The sequence below is a fragment of the Cucurbita moschata genome, unplaced genomic scaffold, assembly GCF_002738365.1.
Source record: "Cucurbita moschata cultivar Rifu unplaced genomic scaffold, Cmos_1.0 Cmo_Scf00029, whole genome shotgun sequence".
Classification (NCBI taxonomy): Eukaryota; Viridiplantae; Streptophyta; class Magnoliopsida; order Cucurbitales; family Cucurbitaceae; genus Cucurbita; species Cucurbita moschata.
The window spans coordinates 2,755,226-2,766,931 of NW_019268545.1; the positions used below are offsets into that span (position 1 = coordinate 2,755,226).

At 38.5% G+C, this 11,706-nt stretch overlaps 3 protein-coding genes across 4 annotated transcripts in view; 2 read left to right on the plus strand and 1 right to left on the minus strand.

The window, feature by feature from the left end:
• Positions 1-3,873: 3,873 nt before the first annotated feature.
• On the plus strand, positions 3,874-6,428 carry LOC111463839 (VAN3-binding protein-like). Its single transcript, XM_023107778.1, has 6 exons — positions 3,874-4,297; positions 4,374-4,496; positions 4,779-5,208; positions 5,365-5,607; positions 5,707-5,814; positions 5,895-6,428. Exons 1-6 carry the CDS (start codon positions 3,959-3,961, stop codon positions 6,101-6,103), a joined length of 1,452 nt encoding a protein of 483 aa, XP_022963546.1. The 5' UTR covers positions 3,874-3,958; the 3' UTR covers positions 6,104-6,428.
• Positions 6,429-6,615: 187 nt separating this feature from the next.
• On the minus strand, positions 6,616-8,386 carry LOC111463840 (protein LIFEGUARD 4-like). Its single transcript, XM_023107780.1, has 4 exons — positions 7,951-8,386; positions 7,749-7,862; positions 7,170-7,327; positions 6,616-7,073 (listed from the first exon to the last, which is right to left on the minus strand). Exons 1-4 carry the CDS (start codon positions 8,195-8,197, stop codon positions 6,867-6,869), a joined length of 726 nt encoding a protein of 241 aa, XP_022963548.1. The 5' UTR covers positions 8,198-8,386; the 3' UTR covers positions 6,616-6,866.
• Positions 8,387-11,189: 2,803 nt separating this feature from the next.
• Positions 11,190-11,706, plus strand: part of LOC111463838 (ETO1-like protein 1) — a 5,798-nt gene continuing 5,281 nt past the window's right edge. The window contains exon 1 of one of the 2 annotated variants that reach the window (XM_023107777.1): positions 11,190-11,494. The gene's annotated coding sequence lies outside the window, so the exon portion shown is untranslated. The remainder of the gene's footprint in view (positions 11,495-11,706) is intronic. The other variant, XM_023107776.1, reaches the window with a different exon arrangement.

Consider the following 11,706-nt stretch of genomic DNA (forward strand, 5'->3'; position numbering starts at 1 on the left):
ATGTTTTGATAAAAGGAACTTCACTAGCCGCCCTTAAATGTGCCATCAGTCACTTGAATGTGCTATCAGTCCCTTAAATGTGCTATCAGTCCCTTAAATGTGCTATCAGTTCCTATCTCTTACACTTATCCACTGTAATAAAAGGGCTGCCGTTTTACCACGCCATGTGGCACCTATTTCTGGTTTCATTCGGAGATGGGAATCTCAGAATGTCTCTATTGATTAGGATAATATGGACAAAGTTGCAGAATTCACTTTGTAGTAGACTCCCTCTCTCACAAGAGAGACGTCAACGCCTTTCTGTTGAGATTGTTGGGAGAGAGTCTCACGTTTGTTAATTTAAGAAGTAAGAAATACATCTCCATTGCTACGAGGCCATGAGAGCTTATGCTCAAAGTGGACAATATCATACCATTGTGGAGAGTCGTGATTCTTAACATGGTATCAGTGCTATGCTCTTAACTTAGTTATGTCAATAGAATCCTCGAGTGTTAGAACAAAGAAGTTGTGAGCCTCGATAGTCAAAAGTGTCTCTCAAGTGTCGATGATATGAAAATCAACCCAAGGGAAAGTATGAAATGGATTACCTTGATGATCAAGATCAAAAGTAAAGAAAACTCATTTCTAAACTCTGTAATTCGAATCACTCCACAAGAGGTTTGATCAATACCACTTGAATGACTCTAGCATATAAGTTCTAAACACAAGAATTTGCAAAGAAAAACTTAGCTCTCAACAAAGCTAAAATAGAAATTATATTCTTAATTCCAAAATCTGATGTCTCTAATCAAAGAAAGAAGGCTTTGTATAGCCTTTGCAATCTTAACCAATGTGATACATAACTCCTAAATTAAATGGGATGGTAAATAAGAAATACCCATAGCTTCCATATTAAAATGGCTAGTTAATAGTGAAATATGGTAACGTACGTGGGTTATAATATAACCTTTAACTCCTATATTTAAAACTAGCTTAAATATGACAAATAAATAATTAAATTATAATTAATAGTGCAAGGGATGAAATGTGCTTATTAGTCATCTTTGAACTAGTTTCATAAATTCAGCTGAGTTCATTAAATGCAATTTAAAGTGCATTTAATTCATCTCTTTCTAGAAGCTCAACTTTGCCCAACATATAAGGGAGGTCTCCAATGTCTTATAGAATTTCGTTTGATGAGCTCACCATAACTTGAATACAAGTGTATAAGGTTTGTTGTAACTTTTTGGCTCTCGTCCTTGTAATTGGACCTTGAGGTATGGAAATTCCTTAGTCGTGGTTCATATCAGTCGAACAAAGGGTGTATTTTGTTCGAGGACTCCAGAGAAGGAGTCGAGCCTCGATTAAGAGGAGGTGGTTCGAGGGCTCCATAGAGCTCGGGGGAGGCTGTATAGTGTACTTTCTTCGAGAGGAGAATTGTTGGGAGGAAGTTCAAAGCAAAACCATAAGAGATTATACTCAAGTGGACAATATCATACGATCCGTGATTCCTAACACTATAGCCGGACATAGCGGTAGCGACCCCTCAAAGTGCTTAATAACACAAAAGAGCAACAAAACAATGCAATAGACCGGCATGTCTAAAAGAGCATAGAGAAAAGGAAGCAAGTGGAATAAAGGTCTCTCCAAAAGCAAGAACTAAGAAACAAACTAAGCTTGATCAGCACCAGAAAATTATGAAGAAGACTGATCTGATGATGAAGATGGTACAAGCAGTCACGCGGGTTGTAGCATATGTCACTCTCCATTCTCCATCTTCAACAGCTTTCTCATTCAAAGGCTGAACTGTGGGAACCCATTGGATCAGCCCCAATTTTGTCTCTACCTTAAAACATGTCTGCTTACGACATAACCAACCTCTGTCATAATGTTGGGAAATTTGTCCTTTTTCAATTTTCGCTTGAGGTTTTAAAACATAGAAATGTTTCGTTTTTCTTTCCAATTGATGTGGGATCTCACAATCCACCCCTTGTAGGCCCAACGCTTGCTGTCTGGCTCTGATACCATTTGTAACCGTCCAAACCCACTGCTAGCACATATTGTCCTCTTAGGCCATTTCCTTCCTTCGGTTAGAGTCCGAGATTTTCGGACTTTTGTAAGGAATGCTTCGTTCTCCTAATCGAGGTGGGATCTCACAGTCTTGCCCCTTCCTTAGGTCCCGTTTTATTGAATAATTTGTTCGAGTAGGTTGATGGGGCCGAGTGTATTTCAGAAGTGGGCCAAATTTGGAGCAGAGGTTGATGGGAAGTGTCTGTGGTGAAGTTCAAAGTTTGAAAATGGGTTTGTGGGTGAGGCCTATTCCTCCTCCTTCTCCTATGCCTTCATTTAAACGTTGGAAGAGAAGAGAAAAGGATAAGAAAATAAATGATTGATTTGGGATCTCGGGACATTTCCAAAAAGAAAACAATGGAATTTCACTCATTTTAATGGAATCCACTTTCTTCGGTCAAAACCTTATTCATTTCCTTTCCTTTCTTTCTTTCAAAACAATCTTAGTGATTCATAGGACCCTATAAAGTCTTCACATTTAGAACCTTCATACAAATTCTTTTCCTATTCCCACTTTAAAATTTCTCTAATTTAAACATTAATGGTTTAAAACTAGAACAAGGCTTGGGTCGGATCAGTGTGTCGGTGACCTGGAATGGAAACTACGACTTCAACACTACTATAGGTCCCAATTCTAATCGAGCAATCTATCTAGTAACCCTAGTCGACGACATATGATGCATTTTCTTTGGTACAGCATTTTGTTTTACAACTCATCTCACTCTATTAAGAACAAAAAAAAAAAAAATGGTTCTTTTGGTTTGATGATGGGTTAATTGATTTTTACCTTTTTCTAATATAATGATGCGTTACTTTGCTTAAAGGAGATAACTTTCTTTACGAACACCTGATTTTCTGATCTGGGTTCGGCTAAACAACGTTTGTTTGCTTAAATGTGTCGCCTTTTTTGTTCTTAATTTTGATGTTTTGGGAAAGAAAAAGCAATTAAAGATGGAAAAAGGGCATGAAATGAAAGCATAGAAGGAAGGAATATATGATTAAAGGTGAGAGACATATTAGAGGAGGGGAGCCCAACTTTTTGACTTACCCAAAGGCTCATTTTGAGAAAGACTCTTAGGGATGTGTGCATTTTGGCCATTATACCTTCTCTTTCTCTTTTTCTTTCTCTTTTTCTAAAGCAATAACCCTAATCAACACCTCCTCATTTCATATTTCATAATCCCCCAATTATTTCTCCAATATCCATCGACATCCTTTCCACTTGTAGGGCATCAGATTTTTAACATCATTTACATCACTTTTTCTTTTAATCAAAACCCAAATATCTGCACCGTTGAACGAACTCATAGCTAGCTGGTTTTCTCGAAATAGCAGTTAACTGAACATCTAAGGATAAAGCACTGTTTCGATATCAAATCAAGGCAAACTCTGAATTCTAGATATGATCTCAAAATAACAGGGGAACAGGGGTCAAGGTCCTAAACCTGTACTTGAGAGATAGTTATCCTTATACTGACAAAGGAGGTATGAATTAGTAATCTTAATTTTCGCCCTAAATCACTGTTTCACGCTGTTTGGTGGTACTTCATATTTGATTCAAGCTCGAGTAAGATTGCATCTTTTAATGGAATATAAACAAAAGGCAAATTGATGGGGTTTTTTTTTTCTTTCACATTTTGAGAAGAACATTGGTAAATAAACAGAGTAAAGGTTATCCTGAGTGAAAACTAGAAAACTTTATCTTTTTTTTTCCTTAGAGGTCACATGCAAAATTTGACTAGTGTATACCCCACATGTATTCATTATTTGAGCATCTCTTGAAAATGAACAAAGATTAAATCTTTAAAGGCCAAAGGGCAAAGCATAAAACCCAAACTCCCATGCCAAGCTCCCACACTCTGTTTTCTTCACAAACAACACCCAAGACCCTCTCTTCACTACTAGTTCAATGGATGATTCTTACTCACTCAAAGGGTGTAGAACTCACTTACCAGAAAGCCCAAGAGCTCCAATGGAGTTCCTCTCTCGCTCATGGAGTGCCTCTGCTTTTGAGGTCTCTAAAGCTCTGGTGCCTCCTCCTTCCATGAATACGGCGGCTATGCCGTTCCATTTGCCTCCAAAATCCGCAAGTGGGTCTTCCTGTACGACGTCGTCTATACCCGAAGACGTCACCGGCGAGTTCGAGGACTTCCCTGTTCTTCAGGGCAATGGAAACAACTTCTCCTTCTCTTCCTCCGCCACTTCTCAGCTCGTTCTTGATCGCATTATGTCACAGTCCGTCAGAGAGGTAACGATAGTTACTACTCAGCCAATTTCCATTTGAAACCGATTTTGGGTTTTTCCCTGAAACTCTGTTTTGACAGGAGGTGTCGCCGTTGACGTCCGGGAGGCTTTCACACAGCAGTGGGCCTTTGAACGGTGGGTCTTTGACGGAAACAGACAGCCCGCCGGTGTCGCCTTCCGATGAATTCGACGACGTCGTTAAGGTACCAAACAAACAAATCTCTCCAGAATTCGAATGTAGGAGACAAATACTCCGTTTTTCTGTCTCCCTCTGTTGCTAGCAGCCTTCTGTTTCGCACTCTGCTCTGCAGTGTGTTGTTCTAAGGCTAATTGCCTGCACCCTGCAGCTTTTTCTTTTCCCTTCTTTTTATTAATATTTCAATTTTTCTAGAAAACGCTTTAAATAATGAAAATTTTAAAGAATTTAACCTTATGCTTTTAAAAATTACAAATTTTAAGAATTCCAAGACTTAATTTTGTTGCAGTTCTTTCGAGCAAATCACAGCATTCAGCCCCTTTTCACAAATGGCCGTGCTAGCGCCGGCAATGTCGGTGGAAATGCCGGGGGCGGGTCAAAGACGGTGGGGAGGTGGCTGAAGGATAGAAAAGAGAAGAAAAAGGAAGAGCACAGAGCCCACAATGCTCAACTCCATGCCGCTGTTTCGGTTGCTGCGGTGGCTGCTGCAATGGCGGCAATTGCAGCTTTCCAAGCTACTTCTTCGTCAAAGAAGAATGAGCACTCGGCTAAGACCGATATGGCGGTGGCCTCGGCTGCCACCTTGGTGGCTGCTCAATGTGTGGAGGCGGCGGAGGCAATGGGGGCTGAAAGAGACCACCTTGCTTCGGTTATTAGCTCTGCCGTTAATGTCAGATCTCACGATGATATCTCCACTCTTACTGCTGCAGCAGCCACAGGTAAGACGATAATAAACTTGCCCTTCAACTCTGAAATCTTTACTTCGATGAACAATATAAAGATCTGTAACTACAAAAACCAAAGACAGAGCAAGCATTTAAACGTTCAGAAGCCAAATGTCAAAAAACATTGAATCATCATCTTCGTTCTTGTAGCTCTACGAGGAGCAGCGACACTAAAGGCAAGAGCAATAAAGGAAGTATGGAATATCTCATCAGTGTTGCCAGTGGACAAAGGATTACCACCAATGGGTGCTTGTGGTAACAGAGGCAACATTCATCATACCAACGATGGCCATAGCCAAGAAGCAGAGCTGCACCAAGCTGATAATTTTCTCTTCGCTCATACGCAAGATTTTCTTGCGAGAGGCACCGAGCTCCTCAAGCGCACTCGAAAAGGTGTTCTTTAGAAGCTAATTTTCTCAACGCTTTCCATATGGAAATGACAAGATGAAAATTAAAAGAATTTTGTCTAACAAGTTTGGAGTGATAATGCAGGGGATCTTCACTGGAAAATAGTGTCTGTTTACATTCACCGCACGGGGCAGGTGATGCTGAAGATGAAGAGCAGACATGCTGCAGGAACATTCACAAAAAAGAAAAAGAGTGAGTCCTTTTACTGTCTTGGTAACAACTTGGGTATTAGACTTGAACCTTGGTGTTAATATTTGTTTTTGGCACTGCAGATGTGGTGTTGGGTGTATGCAGGAACATACAGGCATGGCCTGGAAGACACTTGCTTGAGGGGGGAGAACAGCGACGTTACTTTGGTTTGAAGACAGAAATGCGAGGCATAATAGAGTTCGAGTGCAGGAGCCAGCGAGAGTACAATCAGTGGACACAAGGGGTTTCAAGGCTCCTTTCCATGGTAGCTGATTCTAAGAACAGATATTAGGACGTTTAACGTATTCTCTCTTTTGTGACTTAGATAGTGAGTAGTTTAGGTGAAAATGGTTGGTTCGGATGATGCTTAGATCCCCCTTGAAAGAATGTACACAGGGATAGAGGAAAAGGGGGAAGGGAACTCGAAATCACTTATGGCAGATATCCAAATAAAAACTATTGTTTGGGTCAAGTCTAATTCTCTAGAAGAGCCTGCGGATTGTAATCTTAGAATTGCTAAAAATGTAAGCAGCAAACATTCTAAAGGGAGGTAGTTGTCATGAGTGCTAATATATTACCTGTTATCATTAGTAAAACGCAGCAACTGATTGAAGCCCTATTACGGCTGAAGGTACTCTGATGCAATGTAAATTCAAACCAACAAAAGAAGCAATCATTCATGACTCTACATTCCAAATTTTGTCAGTCTATTCATCTTTGTGTTGGGGTAACTTTATTAAGGTGTCATTCTTCCAGTGGTAAATGCTTTAAGAATGATTTAGAACACCATATGGTACAAGAAGATACACATCTAATTCTGATACTTATATTGAAAAGCAGTAGATAGTTTAGTTACAACTTACAATGGGTATGAGATTCAATCTATCACCTGATCAACAGCAACAGAAACCTTTACAGTTTGATGCTTTTGTAATGGTGCTATTAATCGGAGAGAAAGATATGAAGTGTACACACCATTTATTAATAACAGTGATAGAGTTTCATAAAGGGAAAAGCCGATGAAAATCTAACCACAAAGAAAACCAAGCCCCTCTTCAATTATCAGCTGCTCTGAAGATTGACAATAGTGAGAGGAAAAGGTTGACGATGTCCAAATATAAGGCAATAGAAGCCCAGATGTACTCGTCGTATGAGTATCTTTTTATGAGATTGTCGGTATCATAGACGATGTATCCACAGAAGATGATGGACGCTAGACACCCATAAACCATCATAGAAGTCCGACCCAACGGAAAGAAGGCCTGCATTCCATGAACGAAATTCATATTATGCTAATGAAACTCAATTCAAATACACTCATGTCAAATTTGAAGCTGGGGTTGTGCTATTGAGCGTACCTGAACCAGACCGAATATCAGGAGGACAACCAGAGCACCAAATAGAAATGGACCAAGGAAGCTGAAATCATAGCCCTTTTTGGCTGCCCAAAATGTGTACAGAGTGAGACTCACCACAACCACGGCAGTTAGAATTGCAGCCTCAAGAATGACCTTCCCTGTTCATGATTCGTTCAAAGCTCAGACAAGGAACTATTTTGCATTTGCAAACCAAGTATACATAATCTTATACCCAAACACCCATAGTTCTGCAAAGAAACAAGTATTCAACCAAAAACCTATACCAAATTTACAACCACCGCCTTACTCCTAAAGGCAGAAATGCAGAAAGCACTAAAGGCTAAAGCAAAAACAACAGCAAACAATTTGTAGAACTGCTTTGTCAATACGATCATCATTTATATACGGTGTACTAATCACCATATCTATAGCATATCTTGCTTAGTTACCCATGAATAGCCAATTTACGTAAAGTCGGTCAACCAAAGGAGGCAAGAACCTATCCTCTAATTTCCAATTACCTAAAGGCAGAAGGCATTCACTACAAAAAAAGGTTAAATTGAAGAAAATTCTACTCACCGCTTGTATACGCGCAAGTCAATCCAATCGCAAACGAGAAAGACACCGTGAAAATACCCAAGAGAACCAAATTGACGGGGTGCTTCTGAGCGTAACAGGAGAGCGGTATCAACGCTGTGGAGAATCCAAAACAAAAACCAAATCAGAAACAATTGGAAACCCTAAAAGAAAAAGAAATCAGTGGTGAAGGAAGGAACCTAACTTATGAAGGGCATAATAAGGAGAATGATGTATACAGCCAGGCCTGCCCTAGTAGTGCTCAAGAAAGTAGAAATTGATGGAACATAAACAACCGTGGCGGCGACGGCAACGGTGGCGAGTAGTTGGATGGTAATGATAGAGTAGATCTTCCGAATGAAAGCCCATCGGAGCTGTGGGCTCTCTAGCATCGTCGGGTACAGCGGCGTTGTTCCGCTCTCCACATCATACTTCCTCGGCTGATTCCACATCTTTGAAACGCCAAGATCAAGTAGAAGAAAAACGAAGAATCAAAGCTTGAATCGAAAGTGCTGAAGGGTTCAACGAAGTCGCAATTCGGGTTCCCGTATGATAATCGCAGAGCTTATAAGATGGAGAGGTTCCGGCCGACGGAGACTTCTCGATTCATCGCGTGTAAGCCAGAAACACGTTTTCGTTGTTATATTTCATTATTTATTTATTTTTTCTTTTATATTCACTAAATTAAACTAACTTTTTAAAAAACTTCATAAACAGTTTTAATTTTTAAAAAAAATATTATTATTGTTACTACAGTTTTAAAATATGCCAAACTAATATTAAAAAATTTAGAGTTAATCTACCTCGGGTCGATAAACTATTTTCATTCAGTTAAATTTTTTTTACAATTTTCTGAATTTATATATATTTTTTAAAAGGTTAATATTAATGAAACTTTTTTTAAATTATTTTTTTTTACCGAGTTTCTTAACATGGAAGAAAAGAAAGTAAAGGAATGAACAAACCTTCGAAGTTTAGAATTGGAGTAAAAATGTCTTTAACCGATATGCAATTAATTGTTTGGTTCGAACATTTATTATATTCATAGACAATTGTATTTTAACGAATTAGGTTAAACTCAACTCTTTTTTTACGTAGGGAAGATGGTCAAAATTTACGCGAATAATCTTCAACAAAAATATTGTTAAATTAACAATCAATATGCTATTGTTATGAATATTCAGGGGTTAGTAACCATTTTTTACAGCTCCATCATATGGTTCAATCATATTGTGCCACGTGACAAATTTATTTTCTTTATTATTGTTTTTCTATTTTCTTTTTCTTTGTTGTAGTGGAACTCGACTGCAAAAATGTAGTTACAACATAATTATTTCTTACATAATTTATTGATGTAACTACTCAAATTCAGCACTAGCAGATATTATCTTCTTTAGACATTCTCTTTCAGACTCCCCCTCAACGCTTTAAAATGCGTCTACTAGGGGAAGGTTTCCATACTCTTTTATAAATGGTGGTTTGTTCTCCTCTCCAACCAATGTGAGATATCACAATCCACCCTTTATAAAGGGTGTGAAAACCTTCCCCTAGCATACGCGTTTTAAAACCTTGATGGGAAGCTCGAAAGGAAAAGCCTAAAGAGGATAATATCTACTGGCAGTGGATCTGGATCGTTATAAATGATATCAGAGTCAGACATGGGACGATGTGCCAGTAAGGACGCTAGGCCCCAAAGAGGGTGGATTTGGGGGCGGTCCCATATCGATTGGAGGAAGGAAAGAATGCCAGCGAAAACGCTGGGCGCCGAAAGGGGGCGGATTGTGATGTCTCATATTAGTTTGAGAGGAGAACAAACCACTATTTATAAATGGTGTGGAAACCTTTCCCTAGCAGACGCGTTTTAAAGTCTTGAGGGGAAGTCGGAGCCCAAAAAGAACAATATATGCTAGCAGTGGATTTGGTTGTTACAATTGAATTTATTACCGAAAATTATCAATTAAAAAATTATTTAAATAAGGAGGTTGAGAATGTGCTTAAATGTATGAATAATATATCCCAACAACCACACGTGGCGGTCAGCTTAATGACCATATCTCCATATTTATTACTATTTATTTATGTTGAGAAAATATAAATTACGCAAAAATAGTGTATTCTTCTCTATATTAAATGCGGACACTCTTATTTTCTTTTTATTTTTTGGGATAAAATTACAAGTATTACAATAATACCTTCGAAGTAAAAAAATAACATATTGACACGTGGCTTCCTTCAGCCCAACACCGCAGCTCAGCGCGCACACACAGATGCAACCCAGCCCAATTTCATTCATGGGCCGCTCAAAAGCCCAGACTCGCTCCGACCGTGAGCCCGACCCAGATAACTTGACTTACGCCCCATCAGTTCAGCTTGGCTCAGCGGCTTATCCGGCTTTGTTGCCTAGTTTTGACGGAGTCGAACCCATTCCTACCATTTTGTTGGAGACGTTTTTTACATATTAGAGGCTTTTGACGTCAGTATACCATCACTGATTGATCAATTTAAAATATCTTTTTAGGTACAGTTAGATAATTAATTTATGTAATCAGACGAGTTAAGCCCTTTAATGAGTTGTAACTCGATATCGTAAGTCCACATAGGTTGAATTGGATTACAAAAAAATAAATTTGAACTAGTAACTTTGATTTAGACCAACCATATAAATAATTTTATCATGACATCATTTATGAAACATTTTCACGTCAGGGGTAAATGTGTAATTTCAACCCAAGCGTAATTAAAAGTTGTTGACATTGGCACTTGGGTAGTTTGATTGGGTGGCCCGATCGCAAGAGTTGTTATCACCAAACTTTCTCAAATATAGATAGATACATATATATATATATATATATATACACACATAGGTATATATACACACATACATATATATATACACATACATATACATACATACACATGCATATATACACACACATACATATACATATATATATACATACATATATGTATATGTATGTGTATACATACGTGTATATATATACACACATATATACATACATATATACATATATTTATATACATATACATATATACATATATTTATATATATATATATATATATATGTAATGATAGAAGGAAGAAAATAAAGTCATGTGTAGCAATAATTGAAATAGGAGCATAAAATTTTATCCTATGATGGGAGGGGGACCCACATCACATCTATTGTGGACCCCACCATTCCAACAGCAATTGGTTCGAACCGAAGAGAACGGTAGGATGGGAACATACAAACATTTCTCGCCGTCGATATACGCATCCCATCGGGCACCACAGGGACACATTTGGGGTTTCGGGAAAGTTTTGGGCAATTTTTGTAAATACAGTCAAAGTATGAGGACCAAATTGGCAAAGAGACAAAGTTGGATTTTGAAACGACAGCGTTTTTGAGATGCCTGAGAAATTGGAGCAGTTAAAAGGAAAAAAAAGAACCATATTTTCTCGTCGACGAAAACAGTGGCTGCAATCTTTTGTGGACTCCCAACGGAAAGAACGCGAGAAAGGAAGACAAAAAGAACACACCAGATTCCTTTCCTTTTTACCCCCAAGGGCTCAAAACCAAGATGTTCATCTCCGAAAATTTGGATTTCTGCTCTTTTAATTTGATCTTCACGATTCCTCTACTCATCTTGTGATCTCCCGATTTCTCCACATCTATGAAGCAGTTGGATGGATCGTTTTCTGGGTTTCTTCATCGCGCTTCTTGGACAGAGATCTTACGTAATCTGCGGTGATTTTTTCGCCCTAATTTTCTTTATATCTCGATGAGAATAATCGTTGTTGATTTATCTTTTTATTTTCCTGTATTCGAAATGGTGATACACTACGAATTCAATGCTGTTGACTGGACTGCAAACTGCTCGGATTCTAGTCTCTGAACAGAACGATTATGATTTCCTGAGTTCAAATCTTCTCTTCCTTTTTTTTTTTTTTTTTTTTTTT